The following is an 18048-nucleotide window of genomic DNA, read 5'->3' as shown; positions in this document are numbered from 1 at the left end:
CCTGAAGAAGGGGCCTGAGTTTCCTTGAAAGCTTGCATATTGTAATCTTTTTAGTTAGCCAATAAAAGGTGTCATTTTGCTTGGCTTTTCTCTACATTCATAATGGCTAACACGGTACAACACCCTAGTACTACAGCATTACTCCTAGAAATTGCAGTAAAAGTGTGTCAAGGAGAAGAATTTTACCTACTTCAGAGTAGGACATGAGAAGTATTTACGAAGTGTCCTAGTCCCTGTACCAGAGAGGAGTAGGAGGAAACATCTGAGAATGAATGACCTCATTATTTTACAACACCCCTTACTGCAAAATGACACTCATGATGATGTTTTGTGAAACTACCTCTAAGACTTTACCACAAAGAAGATAATAATAATAGTCAAAGTAGTAGTAGAAGAAGAAAAACATAATAAGGTAGGATACTATGCTAAGCTGCCCGTAACTGTTGCCACTTGACTGCAACAACATTAACAATAATACTATAATGATTAAAGAAATGGAAAGACCAAGACACACACACACCGAAAGAGAGTTAAGTCCAATAACTGGCACATTTATTTAACAATAAATGATAGACAGCCATACTTTCACAAAAATCACCTTCTCTTTGCTCTGGCCATTTGTAGTGCCTCGTAAAGTAACAGTTATTACAAAGACTTACAGCCATTAGTCACATTCACTCTTCCAGTGGCCCCAATCATCTTCCAGAGTCAAGTGCCATGGGAGATAATGCAAAGCTCTATGTATACAGTGCCCTGGGAGTCTCCTCCTTCCTTTTTGAACGTTTGCAAGCTCGTAAAATGTAACTTGAATGCCCCAGGGGTATGTGGAATGCAAAGCTCAGCATACCTGTTTGAAATTTTGCTTCTAATCACCCATCCAGTCCTGCTTATCTTTAGGGTAATATGCTGGCTACTACAGTACAGTTTGCATCCATGACCACTTGTGTGTTGATACTGTGATATTACTTGTGAGTCACATATGCAGGCTTATCCAAACTTAGGGCAATGATCTTTATATGGATGCTGATCTGCATGAATGCAGCTTGCTCTAACATTACCTTACGTGGAGTGGTGGAGAAATGTATAAATATTATCTCATGTGTTCTATGAACGTTTAAAGTTTGGTTCAAAATTCAAGTAATGGTTGCTTGTAACATAACCCCAAATCATCACTATATCCACATATCTATGCTACCAAAACTTTAATTTTGAATAATAATTAATTTCATAGCACTTTTCTCAGTACTCAAAGCGCTATCCACACAGGGAGGAACTGGGAAGTGAACTGACAATCTTCCACAGTCTCCTTACTGCAAAAACAGCAGCACTACCACTGCGCCACCTGTGAATGACAGTGTGTGACTTCTCTGTGTAGATGGAGCGATCAATGACATAGAAGATTTGTTACAAATATTGTTCCATCTCTGTTAATTCTATATGTTTTTTTGCGAGTTCATTGTTGTAACAGCATTTCAAAGCATTCAGCCTTTCCTGGGATGTGGGTGCCAATCTCTGCCTAAATGCCATCTTCTGGTAGATAATTAGGATATTTCATGAGCTTTCCTAAATCCCAAAGAAGTTAGGAGTAGGTTCCTAAATTAGAAAAAATGATAAAATGCGTTTATGTCTACTCTTAAGGGTAAGACCGATTTTCTGTCACTCTGAGATTTTTGAGCCAGTTAGGACCTGCTCACAGATGCTAGATAAACTAGAACAATTTAGATAACAGGCCATTCTGGATAACAAAACTCGCCACTCCTGTCCACTTAATTCTCCCTAAAGTCCTACTGTCTACCACACTACTCGGTAACTCATTCCATGTGTCAATGTTTCTCTATGTGAAGAAAAACTTCCTAACATACCCTTAACAAGTTTCCAACTGTGTCCTGGTGTTCTTTATGAACTAATTTTAAAATAACAGTCTCGATCCACTGGACTAATTCTCTTCATAATTTTAAACACTTCAATCATGTCACCTCTTAATCTTCTTTTGCTTAAACTGTAAAGGCTCAGCTCTTTTAATCTTTCCTCATAACTCATCCCCTGTAGCCCTGGAATCAGCCTAGTTGCTCTTCTCTTGACCTTTTCTAGCCCTGCTATGTCCTTTTTTTAGCCTGGAGACTCAAAACTGCACCCAGTACTCCAGATGAGGCCTCACCAGTGTGTTATAAAGCTTGAGCAGAACCTCCTGTGACTTGTACTCCACACATCAAGGCGCTAAATAACCTGACATTCTGTTAGCCTTCTTAAAGGCGGCTGAACACTGTCTGGAAGTCGATAGCTTAGAGTCCACTATGACTCCTAAGTTCTTCTCATAAGGTGTACTCTCGATATTCCGATCTCCCATTGTGTATTCAAACCTAACATTTTTACTTCCTAAGTGTAATACTTTACATTTACTGACATTAACTTTCATCTGCCACAAATCTGCCCAAGCCTGTATGCTGCCAAAGCCCCTGTGTAATAATTAATTGGATTCAAGATTATCTGCTAAGCCACCTATCTTAGTATCATCTGCAAACTTAACCAGCTTGTTACTTATATATATGGGCACTGAGGTCAGAATTTTATGTTGTTGGTAATCAAAGGGACATTCACCATTCTGCAAGTTTCAACATAACACAGTGCAATTTCAGTGCTGAAAACATAAATATAAAATTTATCTGTGCTAGTCTCATGATCCATTCATTGATTTATTTGTCCATCATAAGCAACTCTTTGCAGTCTGATTAGGAATTTGGCTAACAATGAAGTGCAGCAGTCATCTCTAATAAACATACAAATTCCACTAATAATCAATTAGTTGATGAAGAACACAAAGCACTGAGTCACTAACCATTTCCTTTCCTATAAATATAATAAGAAAATGAAGAATAAATTGAGAATACAAGGAAGAGAATGGGACATTAGAACCCAGATATTGTGCTCAAATTTAAAATTGGGGCTGTGTGTATGAGGGGACTTAAAAAACAAATATGACATTGTGTTCATAATCAAAGAAGACAAGTTAAGGAAAATATTTTTATAAAAGTGACCTCAAATTCTAATAACAGTAGAGGCTTCAGTAAAACGGATTACTATTCAAAGGAATAAGTAGTACACAGTGACCAGATTTGATTTCTTCCTGAAATGCAAACCACAGAGTTGCAACTTAGTGTAGCCATCACTGAGAGTAATGAGACATCAGTAAAAAAAAATGAGAAAGCAGGAAAGAAACAGACAGAGAATGAAAAGAAAAGGAAAATGATTTGTTTAACCCAAATAAGATGGAATCTCTTAAAATTAATTTGTTCATTGAAAAAATAAATGAGAGCTTTATTCAAAAAGTATTGAATTAATAGTGATCTTTTAATATTTCACATGTTAGTATATGTTCAGTAATTGACAAATATGGAGAAAACAGATGCATTTTCAGCTAAAAGCATGGGTTTTCAGGTATATTCAGTCAAACTCTTAAAAGGTATGCTTTCATGTTAACGCCCATGAGGACAAAGAATATTAATTTATAAAACCCAGAATTCAGACTTGAAATAGATTACCTGAAGAAGCCACTGTATCTGTCTGCATGTCTCTAACGCTCTGCCTTCTAGTCCATTTTTAAGTACCTTCTCATATAACGTGAAAAACACTTACTGTGATAGCCATGTAGGTCTGTCTGTCCTCATTAAACAACTCATCTCTCAGTGGACCAATTGCTGAAATATGGCACACTCATTCTTCAAGGAAATGTGTTGAGATAGATACATTTTTGTTGAGATATCTCTAACACAGTGCACTGTAAACATTTTTGAACTTTCACAATCTCCCATTGAAAAGCATTGGCAACTTAAAACAAAGAAACATTCTGTGCTGCTTCAACTATGCATTATTTCACCTTATGAGTGGTTACTCCAACTGCCATATTTTTGCTTTGTGCCCTCCTCCACCATAACCTATCATCTATGGGGAGTGAAAGCTTTAGATTTGTCAAAAATTTCAATCTCTTGTTTCCAACAGATCTCCTGACGGGTCCCCTGATACCAAAAACATTGATATCTTGATGATGGGTGTGTGTCTGTCTCTGTGTGTACGTGTCTGTGTGTCACAGTTTCTTGAGAACGGTCTAGAGCTAAAATGGCTGAATAGAAAAATACCAAACTTGAAAATTAAGTCTGTTATGAGATGATGGTGTGCTGATTACGTTTTGAGCCAAATCATGCAAGAGAAAGAGGCACTCGAGAGGAACCCTTAAATACTGTAATTCTGCAATTAATTATGAATTCTTCACATCAATTCCTATCATAATTAGCTATTTTATGATCAGAAATATCAGAGCATTAAATAACTGCTAAAATGTAATAGAATAGTTTGGGTAACTTAGTTCCTAGGGCGCATGGCATGCTGAGCGCTCACGTACAAATTATTTTTATATTTTTCTTCTTTTACTCGTTTGACAGCTGCAGTGATAACTCCTGTAGTTGAGCGTTCTGAAGTAAGTACAATGAGTATTACCATATAAGGAAAGTATAACATTAATGTGTATTAATTTATTTAGAACAGTAGTAATGGTATTGTTTATTCAATTGTTTATTGGCTCTGAGGCTAGGGATCTGCACTGGCAATCGAAAGGTTGCCAGTTCAAATCCCGTAAATACCAAAAGGCACTCTGCTCTGTTGGGCCCTTGAGCAAGGCCCTTAACCTGCAATTGCTGAGCGCTTTGAGTAGTGAGAAAAGCGCTATATAAATGCAAAGAATTAATTATTATTATTACTTCCAGAATGCTAAGGTATGTCCCGCTATATGCTAAAAGTCTGGCTTCGGCCTTAATCCTATCCCATGCTCACCTCTTGGACAAACCTCAGTCAGAGCAGCTCATTTATCCTACTTCTTAAAATCAAAGTATATCAAACAAAAAATGTGTTATCCAGTCATTGAAATACTGTCTGAATTTGACCATTCTACCACCTAGGAGGGTAACTCACATCATCATAATTAACATAATTAACAGAAATGATTCACTGTGTACTGATATTCTGATGAATGAATCATTCTAACACTTGAATGCTGTGACTTAACTAGCAGGACATCAGAACGAACAAACTTCAAATAGCAGGTTGAATTTGCAGACACAACAAACTAGACTTGCCCTATTCGAATGTCAGTGCCTTTAAATATAAACATGCAGGAGGAAGAGAGGAGGCATTGGACAACAGCGTCAAACCCTGGTTTGGAGGATTTTTACCATCTCCAGAGCCCTTAGGCTGCCTTCAATGCACACAAGAAATGACACGATACATATACGTTAGTGTGTGTGTGGGTATACATAATAAACATATTTATATATGTATTACACTAGGGGGATCTGCCCCCTGCTCACTTCATTCGCCAACCCCCGTCTCTGCCGCTCGCATATGGGTAAGTGGATGTACAATTTAAGCAGATTGTTATTTTCATGGGAACTGTTACATATGCATAATAGAGCTAACTATTTTTGTATTTTATGTATGGAATGATTACAATAAAATCAATAAAATTAAAAAAAAATAAAAAAGAACTAACTATTTTACAATACAGCAAGTAATTAACCATAGTTAAAAATAGCAAAACGTTATAAATTGAAATAAAATTATGTTTCATGTTGTGTTAGTGGTATTCGTTGAGTTATACGTTTTCATTCTGTTTGGCTTTGAAATTAACATGCAAATACTTTTTAAACTTCTGTCTTTGATATCTTTGTCTTTCAAAACTATTCTTGCTGACAATTTGTCACATGTTGGTTTATTATAAATGCGATCGTGATCTTTCAGATTCATATAGAAATCCAAGTAAACTTTTTTGTCCGTGTTTTGCAGATAAATTTAGTATAAAGTGCGATACTTTTGGACATATGGATTTATATTCATCATTGGCTGTAGAATTTTTAATACATCTAATCGTTTAACCCTTTCGATTCTATGTTGCATCATTTCTGCATGATCATAAATGTAAACCTCACTGAATTGCGGTTTCTTCGAAATTAAACTTGTCATAGCTTTAATTGTTGCGGGGCCACAGATTCTCATAGTGTATGGTCCTGAATTGTGTAAATCTACATTTTGAGCATTGAATGTTGTGAACATGAACAGATTATTGTAGATTCAGATATTTTGTCTGTAGTGTTTGTGGATTTCACTTTCACCAAACAACAAATCTTTTAATTCTCACAGATATGACTCTTAATTGGGATGAAACACTACTTTTCCCAGATGGCAACACAAATTAGACGATCTAATAGTCTCCAACTTAAACTTTAAAGTCGAACAATATCTACATACTTCTGCCGTATCACCCATGTCCAAATATTCAATCTATTTTCCCAGTTCCGTTATTTCACCGAGTAATAATTTCTGTTTGTTAGCGCTAATGCGATCTTTCCTATCAGTTTTTTGACACTTTCGAATTTTAGTACTTTCATGATGTCTAACCTGCTTTGCAAGTGTATCATGCCAACATTTTTTAACCTTTTTACGACATTCTACTTGAATTTGCACTTATTGTTCTCTTTTGTATTCTTTTCTCTCAAACGCTTTTCGGCCTCTTTTCGATATACTGCCCGTTCTTCTTCACTTAGTCGTTGATGTGTCTTCTAGAACGTATAAAATTATTGTTCATAAAAGGACTACATCGAATGAAACGAATGGATTTTATGTCTAAAAATACTATCCAGAAAAGCTTCTTTAAAGGATGAAACTGAGGACTTTTCATAAATGACTTTAAATGAGGAAAATGTAAAAATTTATAAGAGCTGAGAGGGCAGAAACTGTGTCTGACAAAAGCATTCACATGAATGAGAGCTGAGTGGACCGTAGGTGTGTTTGAAAATGGTTGAGAGGAGGGTGTGACTTGAAAAAAATCTCATGGCCAAAGTCTCGTCTCATGGGACTTGAAAAAATCTCTTGAAAAAAGTCTTGTCTCGTCCCAGGATTTTTTTATATAATAGAGATATATATATTTTTGTAATTATTATATAATATTTTTTCCTTGCACTTCTGTAAAGTTTCAATTACACCTTGGGGACAAATGAAGAATGTATATAAAGCAGTTCACATGATGTTCATGTTGAGAAAAGTAAAAAGTAAAGGCAGTTTAACTTATACAGGAATTTTTGAAAGATGGCTGAATGATACTTTATTCTGCACTTACTAAACATGTGCTCAGCATTTCTATTACACTGAAAATAACTTTTTGTAATGATTTCAAAATTCTCAAACAAGGCCACTGTGATCCACTGTCTATCATTCTGAAACAATTTTAACTGAAGACTTTAACACAGAGTTTCCATCTCTCCAATTGCATGTTTAAAAAGTTTGAATTCCCATTAGCTGTGGACCTTCCCCATCCAACAACAAATAACAGCAGAACATGAATCACTTGAGTTGGACTGTGCTGTCTTTGAAAGCAATTCCTGCTACATGATATTGATAAATGGTATTAAAAACTTATTTTATGTACATGACTAATGTATGAAATTACATTCTGTTATCACTGCTATTTTTAAAATGTGACTCACTGTTATAAAAATGAGTAACAAACAAAACTGTGATAACAAACTCTCTAATGGAGTGAACAGAAAATTAAAAAATGCTCCAACTTTCAAACCAGGTCTGAATGTATCTCAATATTATGCCACACATACAATCTCATACTGTACTTGTTCTTTATTCTTTACTGTAGACTGCCATTATGTCATCTCTCCTGTGGATGTTGTGAAGCCCTCTCCATGGCCCTCTGTAAAGAACAATCAAACCTGACAGAGCTGCATCTGGAAATGCATAAACGGAGCAGTTCAGAGCTGCACTTGGTGTGTCAGACACTGCAGAACTCAAACTGTAAAGTAAAGAAACTTAGGTGAGCACATGTGAAAGACAATGTATGCACAATGTGAGTAGTAAAGACAAAATGATATTTTTATTGATTTTAATTTAAAGCAAGTAACATTCCATACAATCAAGTCGAACTTAACAAACCAAAATTCAGCACCCGTCTAAGAGAAAGATAGGAGAGCTAGCACCCAGAACAAATCTTTAAAAGCTGCAAGGAAGGAAGAATATCCTTTTCCCCAAAATGGAAGCTTGTTCTAAAATGTTATGGATTAGATTCTGCCATATTTTAAAAAAAGTTTTGAACAGATCCTCTAAGTGAGAATTTGATTTTGTCCAATTTCAAATAGTATATGGTGAGTCAAAAAGTACCACATTTCAAATGTTTATTCAACAAAAACGCTACAGGATAAAATACATTTCATTATGATACAAGAAAGGGTATACAAAATAGATTTTTTTCACTGTGTTTTAAAAATGATGTTTTCAAGGTGGTGGCCATCATTAGCGATACACTCTTCGAGACGATTTCTGAATGCCTGTATGACTTGTTCGGTCATTTCAAGGGGAATAGCGGCGAATTCATATCGAATAGCATCCTTAAGGGCTTCAAGGTTTTCAGGTTGGTGTGTGCATACCTTTGACTTGTGATAGCGCCACACAAAGAGGTCGCAATGAGTGAGATCAGGTGAATGTGAAGGCCAAACGACATCACCACGTAGGGAGATTAGCTTCCCCGGAAACATCTCGCGCAAAACTTGCATGGATTTCCGCACTGTATGACCTGTTGCTCCATCCTGTTGAACCCAGGCATCCACCACATCCGTTTCTTCCAGTTGGCACCACAAAATGTTCTCTGGCATTTCAAAGTAATATTCTGAAGTGACAGTGACCATTGCTACCACCCTCCTCAAAAAAGTAAGGGCCTACAATGCCAAATTCTGCAACAGCGCACCAAACTGTAAACCGCTCACTGTGCAGGGGTCTCAGATGAAGTTCACAAGGGTCGGTTTCAGCCCAATAGCAAAAGTTGTGCATATTTACACAACCATTCAAATGGAAATGTGTCTTGTCACTGCACATGACGATATCATCTCAATGAACGGTTTGCAATATGTTCTCACACAGCTCTCTACGGCTCTGCCAGTTGCTCTCAGTGAGTTCCTGCACTGCCATCATTTTGTATGGATGGAAATTAAGGTCCTCATGCAAAATCCTCCTCAAAGGCATGTTGGAAATGCCTGATGCAGAAGCGTCTCTGTGCACTGAACGTCTAGGAGACTACAAAATTGATGCCCTTACAACTTGGATGTTTTCAGGTGTTCGTACAGTCCAAGGAAGGCCTGGAGATTTTCTGTTCAATGTTGTACTTGTCTGTCTAAATTTAGCCACCCACTGTAGGATTGTTTTCTGATTTGGGACGTCACCGTTAGGAGGAATGCTGAAGTGCGTTTGGAAGGGGTGGTGCGTAGTGATGATGGATTTGTTGGTTTTAAAGAACAGTTCAACAGTGAAAACACGGTGCACACTGGACCAAGGCATGTTGCCGACTGAAAACTACAAGGGATTGCCTATCAAAGGACCCTCACCCCAACCTACTCGGCTGCCTCTGCCTCACATAATGACCTTGAGAAATGTGATACTTCATTTTAGCTCACCTTGTATATAGCATTGGTTGCCCACTAACTTAAAAGTTGTGGGGTGGGATTCTTCCAGTTAAGCAAGATAGGTCTACATGCTAGTAGTGAGGTAAAGGCAATTACAGTTTGTTTGTCCTTCTCCACTGTCACACAGTCAGATTTGAATCAAGTTTTTATTTGCTGTTGATTAAAAGTGTGCCAGTACTGTTACTGGAACTCACCTTTGTCTACTGTCTTCTCATCTCTAAGGTTGGACAAATGTCACCTCACCTCTGGATGTTGTGCAGCTATCTCTTCAGTTTTATGTTCTAAACATTCCCACCTGACGGAATTAGAGGTGAACTTCAGTGAACTGGAGCATTCAGGAGTATGTCTGCTGTGTGAGGGTCTGAGGAAGAAAAACTGTAAATTTGAAAAACTGAGGTGAGGAAACACTGGGTTTAAATGTCAATTGTACACTATGTAGCTTTTAGATGGATGATGGAGATGAACCAAATGAAATGCTGTCCAGAATAAACTACAACATACAAAGTAAATCTAAAGAGAGCAGGAAGTATAAGGTTTAATCGTGATGATTTACATACTTTCTCTGTGTTTGAACATCTGTTGCTTTTTATGGCTTAGTTTCAAGTCACTCCTCACTAGTCCATTAAACATGCAATGACCCTTGCAATACAGATTGTAATTTTGTCATCTTCAAATACACAATGACATGTGTTTTTTTTTCATTTATCTGTTCACCAACTGAATCTTCCCCACCTTGGTTACACCTATCCTTATATCCACACTAATACAAGTTTGTGTATCTCCACAAGCCCTGCAGTCTTACATTCAATTTAGTCTCGCTGAAGTTAGATGTATAATATATATGTCTGGAGACAGCCATGAATGAATTGTGTTTAAATCTGGGTGGGAACAATTAGACAGTTCATTGAGTGTGTCAGGTCAGGTCACGTTGGGGAGCATGCACTGGTACAGCATGTTGCCACACCCACCACATGAAGAAACAGCTCAGGATCCTGGTTAGCAACCCCCAAGGCAGATACGCGGTCCAGTCCCACCCTCCAGAAATGACCCTCTATCTGCCGCAACCAGATGTTACATGGGTGACCCCTTGGCCTGGTCCAGCCATTCGGTTCCTCAACAATGAGGATCCTGCAAGCTGGATCACCCTCAGGGAATCGTGCCACATGGCTGTAGTGCCGTTACTGACACTCCCTCACAATGCAGGTAATGTGCCTCATTCAGGACTCCATGAGCAACCGTTCATTCGACACAAAGTCAAACCAGCGGAACAGTACCAAAGGAGTCCAGTGTTCATCTCTGGTCATTGGTGTGAGACATTGCTAAAAAAATCAGATGATTCATGGAGGCTGTGCTCAAAGTAGGGGCAGTGATTTTGAACTGCAGAGATCAGAGGTGCTCTTGTTAACCTGATCCGACAGACAGCAAGCTTCTGTTTATGATGAACCATATACAGTGGAAAAGTCTCCTAAAAAATAACACTTTTAGACATACATCACAAGTTTTAAATACAGGGAGATTCAATCGAAAGTGGCCCTGAATATTCTGTCGTAACTCCCGTTAGGATGAAGCAATCTGAACCAAAAAAATGCGCTCTATAACTTGACATATGTGTAATCGATTGCATTACATGCGATGATGGAAGTGGTTTCCATTTTCTGCCAGACACATTCGACACGGAACTCCATGTTCCTGAACATATTGGCAAGCATCTTGGGGGGGAATAGCAGCAATTTCACGTTGGATGTTTTCTTTCAAATCTTCCCCAGTGCGATGCTTGTTCCGATAGATTATTCCTTTGACCAGACCCCAAAGGAAGAAGTCTGGTGGAGTCAGATCCAGTGACCATGGTGGCCAAAGCCTTTCTGAAATTATCCTGTTGCTGAAGAAGGACTCAGTTTTTGTCATGCTCCTTGCCGATGTGTGACACGTTGCTCCATCTTGATGGAAGTAAACCTTCCGTGAACTCATGATCATCCAGGTAATTCTGACATCGCTTAAATGAATTGGTGACCCAATAGGTTCGCACCATGAAGACGCACTGCTCAATACTGTACGCTGCCATCCCGATGAGAAGTCGAGTGACTGAGTGAAGGGGTATGGGCGCTATGCACCAAGAAGTTGCAAACGGAAGTTAAATGTCACGCTGGCTGTCCGGTGCATACCTCATCGCTCCGACGCAGGGGCATCCTAGCTTGTTCGTAGCTCCATATACTGAGGAACACATTGCACATTATTTTGTTTAGATTGCTTTGCCCTTGCAAGAGTAATTACAGAATATTTGGGGCCTCTTTTGAGTGAATCTCCCTGTATAAGCATAACCTGATGCAAGGCAAAAACCTTTCTGTAATATTAGTTTATACATTGGCATTCGACAGCATCAATGGACGAATGGTAAACTTGAACAATATGTTGTCACAGGTGCTGTGTGTGCTCTCTGTTGTTCTGCACTAGGACAATAGTGTAGGAATTGATGTAAGTTTGAAAGAGCTGGAGGCTGCATTCATGAAAATATCAACTGAAAAATATGTGTTTCAAGTACAATCATGAAAAAGTTTGGGAACCCCTCTTAATTCTTTGAATTTTTGTTTATCATTGGCTGAGCTTTCAAAGTAGCAACTTCCTTTTAATATATGACATGCCTTATGGAAACAGTAGTATTTCAGCAGTGACATTAAGTTTATTGGATTAAAAGAAAATATGCAATATGCATCATAACAAAATTAGACAGGTGCATAAATTTGGGCACCCCAACAGAGATATGACATCAATACTTAGTTGAGCCTCCTTTTGCAAATATAACAGCCTCTAGACGCCTCCTATAGCCTTTGATGAGTGTCTGGATTCTGGATGGAGGTATTTTTGACCATTCTTCCATACAAAATCTCTCCAGTTCAGTTCAATTTGATGGCTGCCGAGCATGGACAGCCTGCTTCAAATCATCCCATAGACTTCCAATGATATTCAAGTCAGGGGACTGTGACGGCCATTCCAGAACATTATACTTCTCCTTCTGCTTGAATGCCTTTGTAGATTTCGAACTATGTTTTGGGTCATTGTCTTGTTGGAATATCCAACCCCTGTGTAACTTCAACTTTGTGACTGATGATTGAACATTATCCTGAAGAATTTGTTGATATTGGGTTGAATTCATCCAACCCTCGACTTTAACAAGGGCCCCAGTCCCTAAACTAGCCACACAGCCCGACATCATGATGGAACCTCCACCAAATTTGACAGTAGGTAGCAGGTATTTTTCTTGGAATGCGGTGTTCTTCTTCCAACATGCAAAGCACTTTTTTTATGACCAAATAACTCAATTTTTGTCTCATCAGTCCAAATCACTTTGTTCCAAAATGAATCTGGCTTATCTAAATGAGCATTTGCATACAACAAGTGACTCTGTTTGTGGCATGAGTGCAGAAAGGGCTTCTTTCTCATCACCCTGCCATACAGATGTTCTTTGTGCAAATTGCACTGAATTGTAGAACGATGTACAGATACACTATCTGCAGCAAGATGTTCTTGCAGGTCTTTGGAGGTGATCTGTGGGTTGTCTGTAACCATTCTCACAATCCTGTGCATATGCCACTCCTGTATTTTTCTTGGCCTGCCAGTCCTGCTGGGTTTAACAGCAACTGTGCCTGTGGCCTTCCATTTCCTGATTCCATTTCTTACCATTGAAACTGACAGTTTAAACCTCTGAGATAGCTTTTTGTAGCCTTCCCCTAAACCATGACACTGAACAATCTTTGTTTTCAGATCTGTTGAGAGTTGCTTTGAGGATCCCATGCTGTCACTCTTCAGAGGAGAGTCAAAGGGAAGCACAACTTGCAATTGACCACCTTAAATACCTTTATATCTCATGATTGGACACACCTGTCTATGAAGTTCAAGGATTAACGAGTCCTTCCAACTAATTTGGTGTTTCAAGTAATCAGTATTGAGCAGTTACATACATTCAAATCAGCAAAATTACATGGGGACCCAAATTTTTGCACAGCCAGTTTTTCATATCTGACTTAATTTCATACAACTAAATACTGCTTCACTAAAAATCTTTGTTCGGAAAACACCCCAGGAATCAGATGTTCCTAGGAAATGAAAGACATGCCACTGTCATCTTTTTTGTTGAAATTAGAGTCAATTATTATGCAGGCTGAGAGGGGTTCCCAAACTTTTTCATATGACTGTATGTCACAAGCCGCCTACCAAAGCAGAAGGTCTGCTAGTAGTTTGGGACCGACCAGGACCAAGGGGGTAATAAGAGAGGCACAAAAGAGGCAGATTTAAAAATATGGTAGATTTTTATTCCATAATAGCTTTTTTCTTTAGAAAGAAACAAAGAAACAAAGAAAGAAACAAACAAACAAACAAAAACAAACAAACAAACAAACAAAAATTTATTGGTGTAAATATTTGCAGGGAAAAGTATACCATACAGTAAACAGTACAAAAAAGATGTAATTCAGAGTTAAAACAAATGAGGGAATGAAAAAAGCAAATACAAAATCAAAAAAATGAAATCAGGTTGATATGAGAAAAACAAAGCAAATGCTCTTACCCTCATATTTATTCTGTCTATTTCATTCAAGAAAAGGATATTAACAGCCTACAAAGAAAACAAAAATTACATAAAACTGGGCCCTACTTCATTGAATTTTTCATTCCAGCAGATGGCGCAACACAAACATTAGCACTGCTTTTACGAATCCCACACTAAATCAACCTTAACTCTTTCAGGGTGGATGTCGACTTTTGTCAGCAGTAGGGGGTTGAGAGCAGTAAGCAACTGCAAATGGTGACAAAACTCCCTGTTACGTTTTAGTTTGACTCTCTTTGCTAGAAGCAAAATTAGCTTTGTTGGTTTGACTGAGATTCCCTGCACTTGCGGGAGTAGTGAAGAGCAAACATTGACAAAAATGGCATCGACATCTGGCTAGAGATTGAAGCGAATGCACAAAGCAAAATACTCCATTGATGACATTTTGTATATTATCGCTGAATTGGACTCTGGCACATCACAAACATTTTTAGTAATAAAATTCAATGAATTTGTCATTCCAATTGTTTTTGTGTCACAAACATTAACACAGCTTTTACGAATCCCATAACAAATTTCATGCAACAGAAACATATGCCTTGCATGGTGCACTGCAAACATTAACGGTGAGGTCTATTTGATTGCTTAGGTTTCACCCCATCTTAGAAGGATAGCACAGTTAGTGCCATATGTGAATTTCCCCTTGGGATTAATAAAGTATCTATCTATCTATCTATCTATCTATCTATCTATCTATCTATCTATCTATCTATCTATCTATCTATCTATCTATCTATCTATCTATCTATCTATCTATCTATCTATCTATCTATCTATCTATCTATCTAACAGAGACATAGCAACTGGACAATGCATAAACACATACACAGACACTTGTCCTTTTATTGAAGATTGATTAACACTGTCTCTACTTTACAAACTGCTGACACATGCAGGTAGTGTGCTTAAGGCTTATGGGAATTTATGGAGATGTCAAAATGAATCTATATAGACACATGCAAGTAAACTTCTGTCATAACTTGCAATGCCCGATTTCCTTACAGTAAGAGTGATTATTGGGATGAAGTGATATGTCTACGTCATATGCCAGTCATATGTGCCAGCTTCCAAAATTAGACTTTCATTCAAGTTTAGACCATGAAAAAAAAGTATTTCTGTATCTCTGTGAAGCATTATGTCTTCACTTTCAATGTCCTTCACTTTACAGGCTGTGTCCATGTGGTTGCACCTCTGAATGTTGCGAGGCTCTTTCTTTGGCACTGTGTGCTGAACACCCACATCTGATTGAGCTGGAACTGAAGAACATTAATCTGGAGGATTCAGAAGTGCATCAGTATTTGTGAGGGGCTGAAAAGCAAAAACCATAAATTATTGAAACTGGGGTGTGTAAAGCTTGTGTGCATCATTTATGAAAAGTTTATAGTTATGTATTTTAATTCATAAAATAAAAACTGATGCTGAATTTACTTAAACTGACTATTACAAATGTATTCCTATATGCCTATTGATCTATAAAGTGTGGCCATTCAACCTATCAAATGCATATTAGCAAGTTATTGTTGTTATTAATCATTTAGATGCCATCTTTCTCCAATGCAGTTTTAAAATAATCATGATACATCCAATAACTATGAGTGTTTAACAATACTGTACAATGTTAAGAAGTGTTTAAGAACAACCTTTAAATCATGTCACAATTAATATATATTCAAGTGTTTTCCAAAACCTTTCTATTAAACTCTACTTCCAAAGCCTGATATAAGCTGGCAGTCTCCCTGTATCCAGCAGGAGCAAATGCCCCATTGTAATGTGGTCTTTTAGAATTGCAGCCATGCTAGAAACAAATATATCCTTTCCCAGTCATTATGCATAGGTTTTAAGAAAAAATAAATATGTCACTTAAAAAGGAAAGGAAATTCTTATATATAAACAACTGAGGAAGCCTTCAGGACAATACAATTGTCTTACGATTATCACATGCGTGCATATGGGAGACAGCTTAGTGGCTCTGATGATGGTAATTACCTGCCGAACCAGGGGTTGGCGCTGTGGTTTAATGCTCCACTGCTGATGTCACTTCCATTGTCCACCCTTCTGGATCCACCCTTTCCAGCCAAGTGACTATATAACCCAGAACACGGCCATGTTGTTCTCAGTTCCATTTGGTAGTCGTGTCTGGAAAAACGTTTCCACAACTTGCTGCATGCTTTCTGTTTTTTGCAACACTTCAGTGATACTGGGTCACCAGGGTGTACCCCCAACCCTTTCACACTGTTGTGTCTCCTTTTACGCAATGTTTAAGTTGGGTCTTGGATAATTATGTGTTCCTCTTCTGAGGAGATGGTAACCTTTCATATGGACAGATTGATGACTAGTGCTGGCTGTGCTTAGGAAAATGCCTTTGACTCAGTGGGATCATCAGAGACCCCACTGAAACATCATAAGACAATTGGACTATCCTAAAGACTTCCTCAGTGTAATGACAGGTCACCAAGAATAAATTTATTTTAGGATTTGTCCACATATTTTCTAAAATGTGTTATATCAGCTGCGGTGGGTTGGCACCCTGCCCAGGATTGTTTCCTGCCTTGTGCCCTGTGTTGGCTGGGATTGGCTCCAGCAGACCCCCGTGACCCTGTGTTCGGATTCAGTGGGTTGGAAAATGGATGGATGGATGTTATATCAGAGAATGATCAGTTAGTAATGTATAGATAGATAGATACTTTATTGATCCTAAGGAAGATTTAAGTACCAGTAGCCAAGAATTATACCAAGTTAGATTCAAACATTTAAGTAGACACTATACAAATACAATTGAGTAAGTACACTGGGGTTGTAATCTTACAGTCCAAAGGCAGATTTCCCAAAAGTCACACAATTTGACAACACCAATGTGATGGTTTAAAAGTAGACACAGCATATCAGTCGTCATTCTAGACTGTTGATTAAGGAATAAAAATAGCACTTCCTTCGAGATTTAGAGCTATGACCATAGTTTTCTGTCATTTGGCTTTTATTTTATCATGTTATCAGATCACCTGTGACATGCACCTAACACAAACCTTTTTGGTTCTTTTCAGAATATGAACAAATGTCAACACCAGCTGTTATCTGTATCCTCTTTCCTGTCTCACTGGTTGGATTCATGCAATGTTCAATCAGTCCAATTAGCAACACCAAGAGCGCTGAGGCACATTCCCAACTGGCTCCTTTTCTTTAGTTGTAAATTATGTATCCTTAAAAACATGAAAATAAAGAGATTTCTTGCCAGATTCCTTTGAAAGCTAAGCAGCAGCAGATATAACGCTACATGCAAAAACTGTCAAAAAATACAGAAGCTGAACTGAAAGTTCTACCATAGTGTCCAAAGCAGCTTTTAACTGAACGAGAACTGAAAAGTTTTCTTCTTTTTGAAAAAGGCAGCTGCTCTCCCTCGTCATCCAGGGCTTCCTGTTAGGATAAATCCTTATACATCTGTCCCTGGTGACGCTTTCCGTACAGAACCTGATGTAATCCAGACTGCTGTCGTGTGGCTCTCCAGGTCCTGGTGATCAAAAACCTCCCAGATGGTTCTCTGAAAGCAGTCCTGCAACTGTTGGGAGGCCTCCCCGAGCCATATGGTAACAGTCCTGGTCATAGTGGGAGCTCGTCGCCTGAGAGGAGTATATGCAGGGATCAGAAGCAGGGATGTATGATCAGACTGGCCAAGGTGTGCTAGGGGTTCAGCCCTATAGGCCTGTCTGATGTTTGTGCACAGCTTGTCCAGTGTTTTTACTCCCCTGGTTGCACACTTTATATGTTGATGGAATTTGTGGAGAACTGCTTTCAGATCTGCATGATTAAGGTCCCCAGAAATGATGTGAATGGCCTCAAGATACTTGCTCTGTTTACTGCTGATGGTGTCATGCAAAAGCCCTAGAGCCGAGTTAGCATTAGCATCTGGTGCTATTTACACAGCAGTTAGCAGTATGACGTTGAGTT

General features: G+C 38.3%; 2 protein-coding genes across 2 annotated transcripts in view; one reads left to right on the top strand and one right to left on the bottom strand.

The window, feature by feature from the left end:
* The window catches only part of LOC114665951 (NACHT, LRR and PYD domains-containing protein 3-like), a 49140-nt gene extending 33607 nt beyond the window's left edge, over positions 1–15533 (top strand). Inside the window, exons 7-9 of the mRNA XM_028820632.2 lie at positions 7694–7867; positions 9729–9902; positions 15275–15533. Coding sequence (XP_028676465.2) covers positions 7694–7867; positions 9729–9902; positions 15275–15410 — 484 coding nt within the window. The 3' untranslated portion in view covers positions 15411–15533. The remainder of the gene's footprint in view (positions 1–7693; positions 7868–9728; positions 9903–15274) is intronic.
* The window catches only part of LOC114665320 (gastrula zinc finger protein XlCGF57.1-like), an 895535-nt gene continuing 882119 nt past the window's right edge, over positions 4633–18048 (bottom strand). The window contains exon 5 of the transcript XR_007934569.1: positions 4633–4750. The gene's annotated coding sequence lies outside the window, so the exon portion shown is untranslated. The remainder of the gene's footprint in view (positions 4751–18048) is intronic.

The sequence above is a fragment of the Erpetoichthys calabaricus genome, chromosome 1 (genome assembly GCF_900747795.2).
Source record: "Erpetoichthys calabaricus chromosome 1, fErpCal1.3, whole genome shotgun sequence".
Lineage (NCBI taxonomy): Eukaryota > Metazoa > Chordata > Cladistia > Polypteriformes > Polypteridae > Erpetoichthys > Erpetoichthys calabaricus.
Note: the sequence above shows the minus strand (reverse complement) of the source record. Positions and strands in the feature narration are given on the sequence as shown.